Genomic DNA, 17,999 nt, shown 5'->3' with positions numbered 1-17,999 from the left:
TTCCTCAAACTATTTTATTATACAGCCTAGACTGGCTCTTTTCTCTCCCTTGACCCCTTTACTTTTTGTCCTCATTCATTTCCTCTAGCCAATAGTTCTGTGACCTTTCCCAAATAAATTACTTTAGCTTCTTTTAGCGTTTCCAGTCCGCTCCCTACCACCACCACCCTTTGCCCATTAACCCCACTGTCTTAGAAGGGAGTATACAGAGAAGGGAAGGTTGTAAACATTTATCCTCTATGACTTAAAAAAATTATATCACAGAAGTTTTAGGAATATCTATGATCTTGAGTTTCAAAAAGGCATTGCACTATCACACTTACAATTGTAACACTAATGCAAAGAATTCCTGAAAATGTTCAATTAGTTGGAAGATTTCACGAGAGGCAGATGAAGTGATTACATATTTTAATGAATCTTAAAAACCTTCCTGAATATTCTGGACTATGTTGTAGTTCAGACCCTAGTATTCAGTATTCAATTGCTCCTTTCAATCAGCTCTCCAGAGCTGGTACCTTAAGAAACTAGGGTCACTAAAAGGCGCCAAGGCATTTACTAAACAATCAATAATCACATTTCATCTGCGGTTCCTTGGTAATTGGTTGGAGTCAGTGTCCACTTACATGATACAACTGCACTAACACAAAGAGAAGAAACCAAATTTACTTTGCCTCATTTATGAGCAAAAACAATGAAAAGTATCTTTCTTTGAAGCTTAAGGTTTGTTAGAGGGTGAACAGACCAGTCAAGGACTGTGCTGGCCATCATTTGATCCCAGCTGGCTGCTTATTATGTGACTTATGACCTCTCCATCCTTTTTTTCTCATGAAAGTTCCATGTCTCCTTTAAACAAATGACAGTTGACATTTATGGATCGCTTCCCGTGTGCCAGGAACTATGTCAAGCCCTTTGCATGAACAAACACATTTAATCTTTACAACAACCCTGTGAGGTATGTCCTTTTACAACCCTCATTCAGCAGCTGAGGAAACTGAAGAGCCAAGGGATTAACCAATTCCATCCTGGTTTCTCATCAAGTAAGTGTTGAAGATGGGACTCGAGCTCAGAGCAAGCGTTAACAACTACTCCCCAAAGCCCTACTGGGGCTCTCCCATTGTGATTTAAAAAGCTTGGTGGGAGAAAGAGCACTTTTCTATTGCATGTACACAACAGCAAACATTACTCCCAGTTTGTTTATGTATCTATAAATCTAAAGATAATTTTGGAGTCCATACAGTTCATCTTCTTAGTGTTCTTGGTCAGCTAAATGACTTTTTATACCACAACCAAGCTGAGAGTATGACTATTTTTCTGTTTCTCTTCATTCCTTTTTTTCTGAAGAAATAATTCTCACAGGAAATAATTTCAAACCCAGCAGTGTGAGCGTGGGAGGAGAGGACAAAGAATGGGGAGGGTCAGCAAGATGTTTAAAAAGCTGTGTTTGGAAACCTTCCCATCAGTAAAGTTACTAAGACGCCAGTGAAGTCACTGAAAATTCTTTATCTCATGAAATGTTCTGTGTGAATACGCTTTTGTGAAAACCAGGGAAGAGCTCAGTCTTCTCATCAAATCATCGCAGGGTCAAACAGAGACAGCAGGGGAGGAAGAAGAGGCCTGGAGGCAGGCAATGCTGAGAATGCTGAACAATGCAGCAGAAATCTTAGGGGGAGCTCTGGAAAGTCACAGTCTGGGGACCTGCGGCTGAACTCACTTTACTCAGGTCTGTAAGCGAGCAGATGGCCCGTGACTGTGAGCGAGGTTATTTATTCACGTAACCAAATTTAAGTGCTAAAACTTTTAAAAGTTGACACCGACATGTGTTGCCTAGGGATGTGAAGCAACTAGAACTCTCATACACATCAGCGGTTAAAAAAGCGTACGGCACAGTCACTTTGGAAAGGACTTTGGAAATTTCTTATAGAATTCAACACCCAACACACGACCTGGAAATGCCCCTCATATATATTTACCCAAGACAGGCGAAAATATGTCCACAAAAAGACCAGTATGCAAACATCAACTGCGTGGCTTCTCCTAACAGACAAAAACAACTCAAAAGTCTACCAACGGATGAATAGATAATCAAACCGTGGCACATCCACACCACGGAATAACCACTCAGCAATAAAAAAGGAACATACTACTTACACACGCAAGAACATGGATGAATCACACGCATGACACAGAGTGAAAGAAGGCAGACACACAGGACTACATACTATGTGACTCCACTTATATGATGCATGTGACATTGTAGAAAAGGCAAGATATCAGTGACAGAAAGCAGTTCAGGGACTGTTGGCAGCTGGGGGTTGAGGGAGGAGAAGATCAACTACGGGGGTGCAGCGAAATATCTGAGGGGACAGAAATGCTTTGCATCTTTTCAAAATTTTATTAGTGTTGTTATTTATTTGGCTGCACTGGGATCTTTAGCTGTAGCACGTGGGATCTAGTTCCCTGACCAAGGATCGAATCCTAGGCCCTGCACTGGGAGCACAGGCTTAGGCACTGGACCACCATGGAAGTCCCAGATACTTTGTATCTTGATGATAGTGGTAGTCACAGGACTGTACATGCATCTCCTAACGATAACCCTGTATGCGAGACAGCAAAAGAGACACAGATGTATACAACAGTCTTTTGGACTCTGTGGGAGAGGGAGAGGGTGGGATGATTTGGGAGAATGGCATTGAAACATGTATAATATCATATAAGAAACGAATCGCCAGTCCAGGTTCGATGCAGGATACAGGATGCTTGGGGCTGGTGCACTGGGATGACCCAGAGGGATGGTATGAGGAGGGAGGGGGGTTCAGGATGGGGAACACGTGTATTCCATGGCAGATTCATGTTGATGTATGGCAAAACCAACACAATATTGTAAAGTTAAAAAAGAAAAAAAAATTGATACAATAAAAATGGGAAAACATTAAAAAAAAAAAACCTCATCAAACTATACACTTAAAATGAGTGAATTTGATTACCTAACTTGTACCTCAGTACAGCAGGGGTTTTTGTTACTGTTGTTTTAGTTTAAGCACCCCACTCCAGTACTCTTGCCTGGAAAATCCCATGGACGGAGGAGCCTGGTAGGCTACAGTCAATGAGGTCGCAAAGAGTCGGACACGACTGCCCGACTTCACTTTCACTTTCCTCACTGGCAGTTACCGAGACAGAAACGTGTGTACCCAGAGGATGCTCTCTTGCAGAAAGGCAGTCTCTTCACCCTGGTGATGTTGTTGCATATTCTCATGGATTCCCTCAATCCTCAGTGTTCATGAAACTTAGAAAGAGATGTTTAACCAGAGCGTGATATGGGCTAAGTCTCTCGACCAGTACAAAGTTGTTTCTCAGGCCATGGTTTTAAAACATACTTATAAGCTAAAAGCTGAACATCACCTTCTTAAGTGCACACAACTACATCCTGGTTTATAACTAGGGCAGCCAGATAAAACATAGGATGTCCACTCAAATTTAATTTTAGATGAATAACAAATAGTTTTTTAGTATAACTATGTCCCCCAATATTGCATAAGATATGCTTTGTATTTCCTTTATCTGGCAATCCAATTAAAGAACACCATTGGTCCATGTAAGGTCTTTTCAATTTCATTTATTCATTCATAATTAATTAGCCAATTAATTATTTAATCTCATATATATGTTTTAGCTGCAGGTATTTTTAGTAATCATGGCTGCAACTACCTTAGGAAACCATGCAGCAACTCTAAGGCACTGAGAAGGTATTTAGAAGACTGAGAAATTACTGACTCGGGACCTGTTCACCTGTGACTGCAGGCCGGGTGCACCTGCATCACCTCAGGCTTGTGGGAGACTCCCTCAGGGCTCACCTAGACTACTGAACTCAGAACCTGCATTTCAAGATCCCATGTGCACAGTCCTGTTTTGGAAGCATGGAGTTAGAAGGCTGTGCTTTAGCATACGTAGTGGGGATCAAAGGGAAGCTGACTTAAAGTACAGAAACTCCTTAGGAGAATATTTTAAAAGTTCAGACATTACTTCAAGATCTGAATCATGGTACAGTACAGGTACCAGGAATGAAATCGAAAGAAAGAAATGGAAATGGGAAACACTAATAGAAAAAGAATCTGTGGAACTTGGTAAAAGACTGGATGGGCTTCCCAGGTGGCTCAGTGGTAAAGTATCCATCCACCTGCCAATGCAGGAGAGGAGATGCAGGTTCCACCCTTGGGTCAGGAAGGACCCACTCCAGTATTCTTGCCTGGAAAATCTGCAGACAAAGAAGCCTGGCGGGCTATAGTCTGTGGGGTTGCAGGAGTCCGATAGGACTTAGTGACTGAACAACAACAACTGTGGTTTTAGAATTTCTAAATGCTCCACAGGTGATTCTACTTGCAGCCAAGGTTAAGAACCACAAATAGGAGCTCTTTCGATCTATTTGTTTTCACTTAGAGAGATGATTTTCAACCCTGGCTACACTTTAGAATTATTTGAGGAGCTTTACAAATGTATCGGTGTCTACACCCAGCCTTAGAGATTCTGATTTAATTTGTAACTTTTTAGAAGTTCCACCGTTGTTTGTAATGTGCACGCAGGGCTGAAAACACTCAAGTGAAGCATTCGGTTTAAACAATCATTTATTAATTATTTTTTTCAAATAAATGTAAAATGAAGAGAGAATTCAGTATTTACAAAATCCAAACCTTCTAATTAGATGAAATATAAACCAACCTATTTTCATCTGCTTGTTATAATTTCACAATAAATTTTGCCTGGAGTTAGCTACAATAATATCCATTTTTTTCAAATCCTCATTTTGAATAAAAATAAAATCAGTTGATGACCACTGAGATTGGATAACCATTTATGAAACATGCATTATTCAAGTGTTCAAAATATAATATGAAATAAATTGATTATAATCACAACCACAATTATATATCTTAGGATAGAGTGAGATCTTCAGGAAACAGAGGTAAAAAAAATTACATGTCTAAAATGTATTTCTAAGTAAAAGTAAATAATCAGGATACAATTCTATTACTGAAGTCTAAATAAAAAAACATCAAGCAGAACATTTAAGCACTTTCCAGTTAACTGCACTACAGCATTATTTCAGAAGTATGAAAAGTAAAAAAAAAAATTTTCAAAACGAAAAATGCTTCCAAATGACCTTTTATAAAATGGAAAACTGGCTTACCTCTTCCCTATGATTCTTAATTGGCATACAAAGAATACTTTGTGTCTTGTAGCCTGTAATTTGGTCAACTTCTGCATTGAATCGAGGATCCTAGTAAGGAAGATGAAATTCAATTTAGTGACTGACTTGTTCAATGATGTCATTTTTCTGATTTATAGGATTAGAGAAATCTAACCTTTGACTTACCTTGTTCCTCTGAATGTTAAATTTTATCATTGTAAAACGTATCAAATCATATAAGTACATATAATCTTTGACAAAGATAAATTTAAAGTTTTTTAAGGAAGCTAGTGTTCATGAATAAATACAGATGCAAAGAAATGTTAAGAAATAAAGAAAATTCAAAAGAGTAACCAATGTAGACAGTCTCACTTAAACTCCAGAAAAAGTGACAACTCTCCTCTTCTGTAATACAATTTGCCTATTCCCATCTCATTGATTCTTCTGAAAAAGGAAAGCATCTCTGGTCTGAAATGTTTTCCTATAAAACCCACCACCTCCAAAATGACCTTTCCAATACTGATGTTACTTCCCTTGTAATGAATGACCTTGTTCTGTGACTAGAGGAGCACGATGGGCTATAGTACATTGGGCCGCAAAGAGTTGGACAAGACTGAGCATAACACAATAGCAACAAACGATTGTTTATCTATTACCTCAATATTCTGTATTTCTATCTCAGATGTTCATAAGAATTAAAATCTTTCTTTTTTATTTAATAAAAGTGCCTTCATCAAACTATAAACAACTCCTTAATCTTCTGAATCTCTTTCCCCTTTCACAAAGTACATTCTTGCACATCCAGTAATCACAAAGGGCTTTTGAAATGTGTAAAAGTTCAAAATGTAGGTTAAAGAAAAAAAAGATGCATGCTATTTTCCATTAAACCAGATTAAGAAGATTAAAGGTAGGCTGTAAATTCTGTGAGGGTTGGTTCATTGCTGTATTCCCAAGATCAATTCAGGAACTCAAAAACATTTGTTAAATAAATGAAGCAATTCATTGACAACTGATACCACAGTTATCCAATGTGATCATTCTTAGCTTACTATAGCTTAAAACAAATCTTGTAGAGGTCGGATAAGCTCAAGGAAATGGACAGATATGAGCACATGACATACAATTAGAATGGAAGCAAATGTACCAGAATATAAATATCTGAACGAATATTGTTCCCTTCAAAGCAGCAGCCTTGGGAACTTACATACTCAACCTAATAATAGAATTATTGCTGTAAAAACTCTGCTTTTGGAATTCCCTTTGGAAAATATGGAGTACTCACACTGGAAAAATCCTCATCTTTGAAGGTCATTTCTATTTTTTTTTTTAATTAGTCTAACGTCACGCAAAGCCAAAGCTGTGAATGAAGTAAATGATTACACTAAATTCCATCAAACTAGGGTCAGAAATGAGCCTAATTTTCCCATTTAGAGGGCTGAATTTGGCCTTAAAGACAAACTTTCAAAAGTTACAAAATGGTGGCAAATCAACATATATTATATTAAAAATGAACACTATTGCATTTTAATTTTTCTGCAAACATGTTCAAAGTTGTATTGAAAAGACAGAGAAAATCTTGCCTGAATGTTTCCAAAAAACAGTTTTAAATAACATGCTATATTGCAAGGTATCTAAAGAAAGCAGACAGGCTACTGATATGGATGAATTAAAAGAAGTTAAGCATTATGAATCTATATAGGGAATTATTCCATAGGCTAATAATCAAAATATGAATGGAAATGCATCCTCAGCAATTATTTTGTTAATCAATATCTGAATCACAAGACCAATTTATAAAGAAGAGGATTAAACCCAACTATCTAATCAAAGCAAGAGTTTGAAATGTATAAGACTTCCACAGATTTTGTGTATATTGGAAGTTTAAAATAAACAGCAACCTGGGATTTCACTCTTCAGTGAACGAAGTAGGAGAAATGTCTGCCTCAAAATCACTTTAAGAGAATTTTGGCATCTCAAAGAATTTGCCTTTGGCAATGCACCCAGCACAAGGGCTACAAACACGGAGAACTAACGCTTCTAGGTCCAGGAGCCACTGAAAGAAAAATGGAGCACTATTATTGCTATTGTTATTTCTTTCACTGTTTATGAGAGCATGGCAGTGAAAAAAAACCCCACAAAACTTAAATATCCATCTCCTATAAAAAGCAACTAGTACCAGACTTGTCCTCCTGCTGGAAAATATCCGACCAGATCAAACAACTGAGACAGCTAAACCGCACACCGTGCAGAGGACGCACATGGCTGCCCTGCGGTAATCTCGCTCCTCCAGGCAGCACTCCTTCCACCAAGGAGAAGGCAGGTGGTCCGCAAAGGAACCACAGTTCCAAACGGAACTGAATTCAGGGCTTCTAAAGTGCTTTACAAATAGCTGATGAAAGAAGAGAAGTGAAGGGCAAGGGAGAAAGGGAAAGATACACCGAACTGAAAGCAGAGTTCCAGAGAAGAGCAAGGGGAGATAGGAAGGCCTTCTTAACCGAACGATGCAAAGAAATAGCAGAAAACAACAGAATGGGAAAGACTAGAGAGCTCTTCAAAAAAACTGGATATATCAAGAGAACATTTCATGCAAGGATGGACACAACGAGGGACAGAAGCAGTACGGGCCTAACAGAAGCTGAAGAGATTAAGACGAGATGGCAAGAGTACACAGAAGAACTGTACAGAAAAGGTCTTAATGACCCAGATAACCACGATGGTGTGATCACTCACCTAGAGCCAGACATCCTGGGGTGTGAAGTCAAGAGGGACTTAGGAAGCATCACTATGAACAAAGCTAGTGGAGGTGAAGGAATTCCATCTGAGCGGTTTCAAATCCTAAAAGGTGATGCTATTAAAGTGCTACACTCCTGACAGCAAATTTAGAAAACTCAGCAGTGGCCACAGGACTAGAAAACGTGTTTTCATTCCAATCCCAAAGAAGGGCAATGCTAAGAATTTTCAAGGTCAGCTGAGTTGCTCAGTCCCATCTGACTCTTGCAACCCCATGGACTGCAGGACGCCAGGCCTCCCTGTCCATCACCAATTCCCAGAGCTTGCTCAAACTCATGTCCATTGAGTCAGTGACGCCATCCAACCATCTCATCCTCTGTTGTCCCCTTCTCCTCCTGCCTACAATCTTTCCCATCATCAGGGTCTTTTTTAAAGACTCAGTTCTTTGCATCAGGTGGCCAAAGTATTGCAGCTTCAGCTTCAGCATCAGTCCTTCCAATGAATATCCAGGACTGATTTCTTTAGGACCAACCGGTTTGATCTCCTTGCAGTCAAGGGACTCTCAAGAGTCTTCTTCAGCACCACAGTTCAAAAGCATCAGTTCTTTGGCGCTCAGCTTTCTTTATGGCCCAGCTCTCAATGTGTAAACTACCGCACCGCTGTGCTCATTTCACATGGTAGCAGGGTTATGCTCAAAGTCCTTCAAGCTAGGTTTCATCAGTACACGAACCAAGAATTACTTCCAAATGTACAAGCTGGGTTCAGAAAAGTCAAATGAACCAGAGATCAAATTGCCAATATTTCTCTGATCACAGAGAAAGGAAGGGAATTCCAGAAAAAAAAACATTCGTTTGACTATGGTTGTTTGACTATGTTAAAGCCTTTGACTGTGTGGATTACAATAAACTGGAAGATTCTTAAAGAGATGGGAATACCACACCACCTTACCTGTCTCCTGAGAAATCTGTATGCAGGTTAAGAAACAACAGTTAGAACCAGACATGGAATAAATGACTGGTTCAAAACGGGGAAAGAAGTGTGACAAGGCTGTATATTGTCACCCTTAAATTAAATTAAACTGTAACAATTTAATAAAAATTGCTAAGTTTTATTTAACTTAAGGAGATCCAACCAGTCCATCCTAAAGGAGATCAGTCCTGAGTGTTCACTGGAAGGACTGATGTTGAAGCTGAAACTCCAATACTTTGGCCACCTCATGTGAAGAACTGACTCATTTGAAAAGACCCTCATGCTGCGAAAGATTGATGGCAGGAGGTGAAGGGGACGACAGAGGATGAGATGGTTGGATGGCATCACTGAGTCAATGGACATGAGTTTGGGTAAACTCCGGGAGTTGGTGATGGACAGGGAAGCCTGGCATGCTGTGGTCCATGGGGTCGCCAAGAGTCAGACACGACTGAGCGACTGAATTGAACTGAAATGCAGAGTACATAATGCAAAATGCTGGGCTGGATTTTTCAATCATATGCTGGACTCAAGATTGCTGGGAGAAATATCAACAACCTCAGAAATGCAGATGATACCACTCTAATGGCAGAAAGTGAAAAGGAACTAAAGAGCCTCTTGATGAGGCTGAAAGAGGAGAGTGAAAAATCTGGCTTGAAACTCAACATTCAAAAAACTAAGATCATGGCATCCAATCTCACCACTTCATGGCAAATAGAAGGAAAAAATAGAAGCAGTGACAGATTTTATTCTCTTGGGCTCCAAAATCACTGTGGATAGTAACTGCAGCCATGAAATTAAGACGCTTGCTCCTTGCAAGGAAAGCTATGACAAACCTAGATAGTGTATTAAAAAGCAGAGACATCACTTTGCTGACAAATATCCGTCTAAGTCAAAGCTATGGTTTTTCCAGTAGTCAGGTACAGCTGTGAGAGTTGGACCAGAAAGAAGGCTGAGCGCTGAAGAATTGATGCTTTATTACTGTGGTGCTGGAGAAGACTGTTGAGAATGCCCTGGACAGCAAGGAGATCAAACCAGTCAGTCCTGAAGGAAATCAATCCTGAATATTCACTAGAAGGATGAATGCTGAAGCTGATGCTCCAATAGTCTGGCCACCTGATGCAAAGTCCCTCATTGGAAAAGACCCTGATGCTGGGATAGCTTGAAGGCAGAAGGAACAAGGGGAAGCAGAGGATGAGATGGTTAGACAACATCACAGACTCAATGGACTGAATCTGAGTGAATTCAGGATACAGTGAAGAACAGGGGACTCTGGCATGCTGCAGTTCATGCAGTCGCAAAGAGTCGTACAAGACTTAGGGACTGAACAAGGACAATAACAAAAGTGCTGGGATGTGCAAGGCAAAGTACCTGATAAGACAGGCTGTGATGTGGGTGGGGGAGGGTGTAAAGGAGGAGTGGCAGAAGACAGCGGCTAGCCAGGCTCAACATGTATTTGGGAAGACTCTTAAGAGAGCAAGCAAAAATTACCTGTTGAAAGCTGAAAGTGGAATGGTGCTACCAATTATAAAAATGTTTGAAGACACTGGGGTCCCACCCATCAGAGGTACCTTCCAGTAATTTCACTGCCTGCAAGAATAAAGGTCAGCCCTGTTTTAAAAGAAGATGATATAATCCAAACGACTTTCAACAAACAGTCATAATGTCCAGCCTACAATAAACATAATCACAACAAATGAAGAAATAGGGAACTACAACCCATAGTGAAGAAAAAGAACAGTCATTAAAAAATGACCCCAGGATGATTCAGATATTGGAATTAACAACAAGGACTTCAAAGAAGGTATTATAAAAGTATTTAAAAACTTAAAATATGGTAATAATGAACAGGTGGGAATCTCTGCAAAGAAAGAAAAGAAGTATTTTTAAAAAGCCAAATGGAAATTCTAGAACTGAGAAGTACAAAGTCTAAAATGAAGAGTTCACTGATTAACATCAGATTGGATGAGTCAGTGACCTGAAGGTAGACTGACAAATACCTGATCAAAAAGACTGAGAGGAAAACAAAAACTGTAAAAAGTTAACAGAGCCTCAATGTTCTCCAGGACAACTTTAAATGGCCTAGCATATATACAATTGGAGTCCAAAGAGAAGGAAATGGGGCTGAAAAAAGTATTTAAACACATGACCAAAAATGTCCTAAAGTCAGTGAAAACCTTAAACATATACACATATGTGTATGTGAAATGTGAAATGTGAAAATGATATATAACACAAAACGTGTAAGAAATGAAGGCTGCTGACTTCTCATAAGAAAAGTGAAAGCCAGAAACAAGTGGGAAAACATTTAAATATTGAAAGAAAACTACTGTTAACCGAGAAGTATCTTTGCAGTAAAGATATCTTTCAAGATTATAGGCAAAATGATGATTTAAACAAAATCAGAGAATTTGTCACCATCAGACCAATCCTAAAGAAATACTAATGAAAGTTCTTCAGCCTGAAGAAACAGATTCAACAGAAAGGAATAAAGAGCTTGGAACTTGGCCTGAGCACAAGCACAAACATATAAACAATAAGGAAATGGACCCAAAAAGATACTGCTGTGATTTATGTCCACGAGCGTCCTGCCAACATTTCTCTCTAGGAGTTTTATGGTAACATGTCTTACATTTAGGTCTTTAATCCATTTTGCGTTTATTTTTGTGTATGGTGTTGTAGAATGTTCTAATTTCATTCTTTCACGTGTCGCTGTCTAATTTTCCCAGCACCACTTATTGAAGAGACTGCCTTTTGTCCAGTGTATTCCTGCCTCTTTTGTTGTAGAATGGAATATTTCTCAGTCACGAAAAAGAATGAAATCATGTCATTTGCACAACATGGATGGATCTAAGATTATCACACTAAATGAAGTAAGCCAGACAGAGAAAGGTAATTATGATACTGCTTATGTGTGGAAGCTTAAAAAAAAACAAAAAGACACAAATTAACTTATTTACAAAACAGAAATAGATCTATACACACAGAAAACAAATTTATGGTTATCAAAGGGGAAAATGTGGGGCAATAGATTAGGAGTTTGGGATTAACAAACTGTATATAAAAAAGATAACCAATAAGGGCCTACTGTAAAGCTGGGGAACTATATTCAATATTTCATAATAACCTAAAAGGAAAAAAATCTGAAATATATGTGTATGTGTATATATATATACACATACACACACACACAAAACTTTACCACTGTGCTATACATCTGAACATGCCACTGTAAATCAACTATACTTGAATTAAAAAAAGAATAAGAAGGAAGCCTGGTTCTTCACTTTTGGAGGAAGAAAACAAAAGGTACCTTGAGGTGTTAGATTGAAATCAGAGGTAATAATTTATTGTTTATAATATAGTGGGTAGCTAGCTATAGGAATAAATAAAATATTAGTGTATGTTAGTCTGTGTATTTTTTTTCCAGCTCTATCTGCTGAAAAACTAGAAGCAATGAGCATGCCTAGTGCCTAGATCTTGGTTTTAAAATACCATCCCTTCCACTGAGAGGAACCAGGGTCCCTAGGTCTATGGCAAAGAAAGTGTAAGGTAAGTCTAGAACATCCTGCTAAGTAGTTAAAACTTTTAGCTCCCCCACAAAGCAAGAAAATGCCAAGAGTGATGTGGGAACATATCAAAAAGACATCGGTTCAGTCACTCAGTTGTGTCCGACTCTTTGGGACCCCATGGACTGCAGCTTGCCAGGCCTCCCTGACCATCACCAACTCCCGGAGCCTGCTCAAAGGCATGTCCATTGAGTGGGTGATGCCATCCAACCATGTCATCCTCTGTCGTCCCCTTCTCCTGCGTTCAATCTTTCCCAGCATCAGGGTCTTTTCAAATGAGTCAGTTCTTCACATCAGGTGGCCAAAGTATTGGAGCTTAAGCTTCAGCATCAGTCCTTCCAATGAATATTCAGGACTGATCTCCTTTAGAATGGACTGGTTGGATCTCCTTGCAGTCCAAGGGACTCTCAACACTCTTCTCCAACACCACAGTTCAAAAGCATCAATTCTTTGGTGCTGTTTTCTTTATAGTCCAACTCTCACATCCATACATGACTACTGGAAAAAACATAGCTTTGACTAGACAGACCTTTATTGGCAAAGTAATGTCTCTGCTTTTTAATGTGCTGTCTAGGTTGGTCATAGCTTTTCTTCCAAGGAGCAAGAGTCTTAATTTCACGGCTGCAGTCACCATCTGCAGTGATTTTGGAGCCCCCAAAAATAAAGTCTGTCACTGTTTCCATTGTTTCCCCATCTATTTCCCATGAAGCGATGGGACCAGACGCCATGATCTTAGTCTCCTGAATGTTGAGTTTTAAGCCAACTTTTTCACTCTCCTCTTTCACTTCCATCAAGAGGCTCTTTAATTCTTCTTTGCTTTCTGCCATGAGTGTGGTGTCATCTGCACATCTGAGGTTATTGACATTTCTCCTGGCAATCTTGATTCCAGCCTGTGCTTCATCCAGCCTGGAGTTTCGCATGATGTACTCTGCATATAAGTTAAATAAGCAGGGTGACAATATACAGCCTTGATGTACTCCTTTCCCAATTTGGAACCAGTCTGTTGTTCCATGTATGGCTCTAACTGTCACTTCCGGACCTGCATACAGATTTCTCAGGAGGCAGGTCAGGTGGTCTGGTACTCCCATCTCCTTAAGAATCTTCCACAGTTTGTTGTGATCCACACAGTCAAAGGCTTTGGTGTAGTCAATAAAGCAGAAGTAGATGTTTTTCTGGAGCTCTCTTGCTTTTTCGATGATCCAACGGATGTTGGCAATTTGATCTCTGGTTCCTCTGCCTTTTCTAAATGCACCTTGAACATCTAGAAGTTCACGATTCATGTACTGTTGAAGCCTGGCTTGGAGAATTTTGAGCATTACTTTGCTAGCGTGTGAGAGATGAATGCAATTGTCCAATAGTTTGGACATTCTTTGGCACTGCTTTTCTTTGGGATTGGAATGAAAACTGACCTTTTCCAGTCCTGTGGCCACTGCCGAGTTTTCTAAATTTGCTGGCATATTGAGTGTAGCACTTTCATAGCATCATCTATTGGACACGACTGAGCGACTTCACTTTCACTTTTCACTTTCATGCATTGGAGAAGGAAATGGCAACCCACTCCAGTGTTCTTGCCAGGAAAGTCCCAGGGACGGGGGAGCCTGGTGGGCTGCTGTCTATGGGGTCGCACAGAGTCAGACACGACTGACGTGACTTAGCAGCAGCAGACTGAGCCAAAAGGACATAGGAGCCAATAAATTGGATATAATCTGAGAATATGAATAAGACAGTAACACAGCATAACTCATTAAAAAAATAAAAATCCATGCATCCATAATGATAGAAATAATGTGAATAAAGAAGGCAAAGCTCTTCTTTACATTAGAATGTTAACTAATACATATAGATTGCACTATTGATATAAAGTTGGAAAATTAGTAGATGCCCAAAGTGGTAAGTGCACTGAGAAGGAAAAGAGCATTCACACAATATCAAAATAACGTCCCTATAGATATTTATTAATTACAATGGGAAAACTGTGTCTTTATAGTGAAACACTTAGTGGGTACCACTTTAACCCACTTACCAAGTTTAACATCATCAAAAACGTGGTAAAGTAACATCGTGTGCTACCTGGTCACACATGCCAAGAAGGTCTGTGGTATACCCACAAAACATGTTTGGTCTGGCATTAGATCTCTTCAAACCCTTGGAATTACCTGACTGATAGTCTTTTTATATTCGTTACAAGCCCCTGCCAAGCATACCTGAGCTCACGGTAAGGCAGTCTCATGGGGGAGAAGGCCTCAAATAGCTTCAGGACTGGGGCTGGCTGCCAGGAAAACCAACTGAGCGATTAGAGGATCAGAACGTTCAGCCCTGCCACTGGATAAGGAAGAGGGGCCTGGAGACTGAGTCCAATCACCAATGGTCAGTGATTTAATCAATCATCCCTACATACTGAAAAAAAAATCAGATTGAGGGAACTTTTGGGTAAAGGTCATCTACTGTGTGCTGGGATGGTGTTGCCACAGAAGGTGGACAAGGAAGTTTTGTGTTCCCCGCCCCTCACTCCTTGCCCTTTGTATCTCTATTAGGCTATTTCTGAATGTTATCCTTTATAAACATACAGCTACAATCTTAAGTACTTTCTTAAGTACAATCTTAAGAACTTTCCTGAGTTCTGAGTCATTCCAGCAAATCATTAAACCCGAGTGGGGAACCCCTGCATTTGCAGTCAGCCCGAAGCAAGTGTGGCTAGCCTGGGGGTCCTTCCTATGGCTGGCATCTTAAGTGGGGACAAAGCTGTACAACAGGGTCCCTAACCTTGGGGTCTGCACTCACTCCAGGCAACTAGTGTCAGGACTGAATTGGACCATGGGACACCCCAGCTGGTGCAGAGGTGAAGAACTGATCGTCGTCTGTAAAGCCAAATGAGGTTGAAAGAACGTTTGTGGTATTCCTGCCAAAAGCGCCTAACGTGAATCTATTCAAGAAAAACATTCTACGAGATAACTGGCCTGTCTCCTTCCAAAATACATGTCAAGAAAGATAGAGAAGCACTGAGAAGCTACTGCAGATTTAATGGAAAATAACAAGATAGGACAAATACATGCAATACATAACCCTGAGTGACAGCCTTGAACAAAGGGGGGAAAAAATCACTGCAAAGGACATTCATGGGGCAACTGACCAAATTTGTCCATGGAATGTTAGCTAAGAGCTTTGTATCAAAAAATTTCCAGATTTTGATAAAAGTATGACAATTGTGGAAGACAATATTCTTGTTAGAAAATACGTATAGTAATTGCTTCTCAGCCTTTTAGCTAAGATCAAGTGCAGTATCTGTTCTTATCTGAAAATACATATAGAAAAATGTCTCCGAATGGCTCAGAAAAAAATAATATGCATGCGTTACTTACATGCATTACACACAGAAAAAGAAGATAATAAAGCAAACAGGCCAAAATATAAACAATTAGAGAATCTGGGTAGAGGGTATACCCAAGTTTCTGATACTGGTCTTGCAACTTTTCTATAAGCTTGAAATCATATAAAGATAAAAATAACAGAAAACAAAAAAGGAAATAACCAACTAGATTTGCCAAATTATATGCTGGTCTTCTTCCACAAAGTGGAATATCTAAAGATTATTAGAGCATTTAACAAAGATACAGCAGTTCCCAAACTCTGTTCCCTGGGACACAATTACAACATGACAAATGTATCAGAATTGGTAATTTATTAAGAATGGGACAGCAGCTATTGCTACTTCTTTCTTCTGAAATTCATTTTGGAAATAATTTTATTCATCAGAAATTCACTTGAGTAGCACCTGAGACCCGCAGGATGAGAGATAGTGAAGACTATTTATCTGAAGAAGGACTGAAAAGGGGGGAATGAGGTTGGGGCGGGAAGAGCTGCAGCTCGAGGGTAAAGGCCACGTGAGTGGTGATGTGACCCTTCCCTAAGAACCCTCCAATTTTTCTCCCTAGAAATCATGGTGTCCATGGAGAGGCTGCCCCATGGAAACAAGAGATGGGTCTAAGTTTTGCATTCCTGTTGCCTTAGGAAATAAGACGGTTATTTAGACAATATACATCCTTAGACATAGGAAATCTTGGGAGGCGTAAGGCTTCCATCAGACATAGACCAGGGCTTCAGGGCAATCTGTGATAGTTAATTTTATGTGTCAACTTGTCAGCTAAGGGATGCCCAAACGGCTGATAACACGTTATTTCTAGGTGTGTCTGTGAGGATGTCTCCAGAGGAGATGAACATCTGAATCACGAGAATGAGTAGAGAAGATCTTTATCAATGCCAGTGGGCATCATCCCATCCCTTGAGTAGGCAGAGGAAAGAAGGACGAATTCGCTCTGTTTGAACTAAGATATCCATATTCTTCTTGCCCTCCTGCAGTCCACCAGAGCTCCCGGCTCTAAAGCTTTTGATTCAAACACAGACCAGAGTTACACCACTGGCCCCCCTGATTCTTAGGCCTGCAGACTGAGTTATACCATCAACTACACCAATCTTGGTTCTCCAGCCTGCAGATGGAAGGCAGACTGTGGAACTTCTAAGCCTCCATTCCCAAGTGAGCTTATTCCTACAATAAACCACTTCTTATTTATCTCTATATATCCTACTAGTTCTGTTTCTCTGAAGAACACTGAGCGATAAACAATCTGATCTAAATACTGGATGATGTCTAGTTTCCAAGTATTAGGAAAATTCCAACACATTCATATAAGTTGTTCTGATTATTGTGTCAATACCTTATTATTAATAAATGCTGTGCCACATTCAAGAAAGTTGCATGAGTGATGGCCTGATAGAGGAGGAGATGATGTGTTGACTGAACATCACTGACATTTGTGGTGTAACTGAAACTCACTGGTCTAAGCTGTGGATCATGTCATGTTTTAAATATGTGAATGTATTATTTTATCAGTAATAAAACAGTTGAATTCCAAATGTATACCATTCTGTTACAAAGTTTTAAAATGGGAATCAAATGTTGACCATTTCTTAAAATTAATTTATCTAAGAGACTTTTTTATTCTTAGCTTCAATCTGAACACTACTTTATTTTATGGCCACTGCTTGGCTCTCTACTGCTGCACTACAACTTCTAAGCATTCTGTGGTCATGTAAGCTCAAGAAATGCTGCTATACAGTGTCTACAGATTACATATCTAAGGAGTGTGTAGGACTAAGAAAAGAGAACGTGCCATTTCCTTCTCCAGGGGATCTTCCTGACCCAGGGATCGAACCCAGGTCTCCCGCATTCCAGGCAGATGCTTTAACCTCTGAGCCACCAGGGAAGCCCGGGGATATGCATAGTGATGAAGAAAAAACAATGAAAGAACACAACTGTGAGATGAGCTATGTCAAGTTATCATTAAGGAGAACAAGACAACCTTTCTCTAAGGCCGCTGTGTTGGACTCAGCCACCAGTGAAGAAACTGACTTTCAAAGATGGGGAGCTTCTTAACCATAGATTCCTACTTTAAATAAGTTTGTAAATGATGAAATCTCAGTTTCAAATATCCCTACGATTGACAGTAGTTGCCCATGCCCCATCCATATTCCATGCCCCACCCTGCCTCTGTTCC

At 39.8% G+C, this 17,999-nt stretch overlaps 1 protein-coding gene and 1 pseudogene across 3 annotated transcripts in view; one reads left to right on the top strand and one right to left on the bottom strand.

Annotated features, from left to right (window-relative positions):
• PDE5A (phosphodiesterase 5A) overlaps nucleotides 1–17,999 on the bottom strand; it is a 148,722-nt gene that overhangs the window by 107,160 nt on the left and 23,563 nt on the right. For all 3 annotated transcript variants that reach the window (XM_027543723.1, XM_027543725.1, XM_027543724.1), the window contains exon 3: nucleotides 5,183–5,272. In XM_027543723.1, coding sequence (XP_027399524.1) covers nucleotides 5,183–5,272 — 90 coding nt within the window. The remainder of the gene's footprint in view (nucleotides 1–5,182; nucleotides 5,273–17,999) is intronic.
• LOC113894833 lies at nucleotides 15,691–15,807 on the top strand (annotated as a pseudogene).

This window comes from Bos indicus x Bos taurus, chromosome 6, assembly GCF_003369695.1.
Source record: "Bos indicus x Bos taurus breed Angus x Brahman F1 hybrid chromosome 6, Bos_hybrid_MaternalHap_v2.0, whole genome shotgun sequence".
NCBI lineage: Eukaryota > Metazoa > Chordata > Mammalia > Artiodactyla > Bovidae > Bos > Bos indicus x Bos taurus.
Note: the sequence above shows the minus strand (reverse complement) of the source record. Positions and strands in the feature narration are given on the sequence as shown.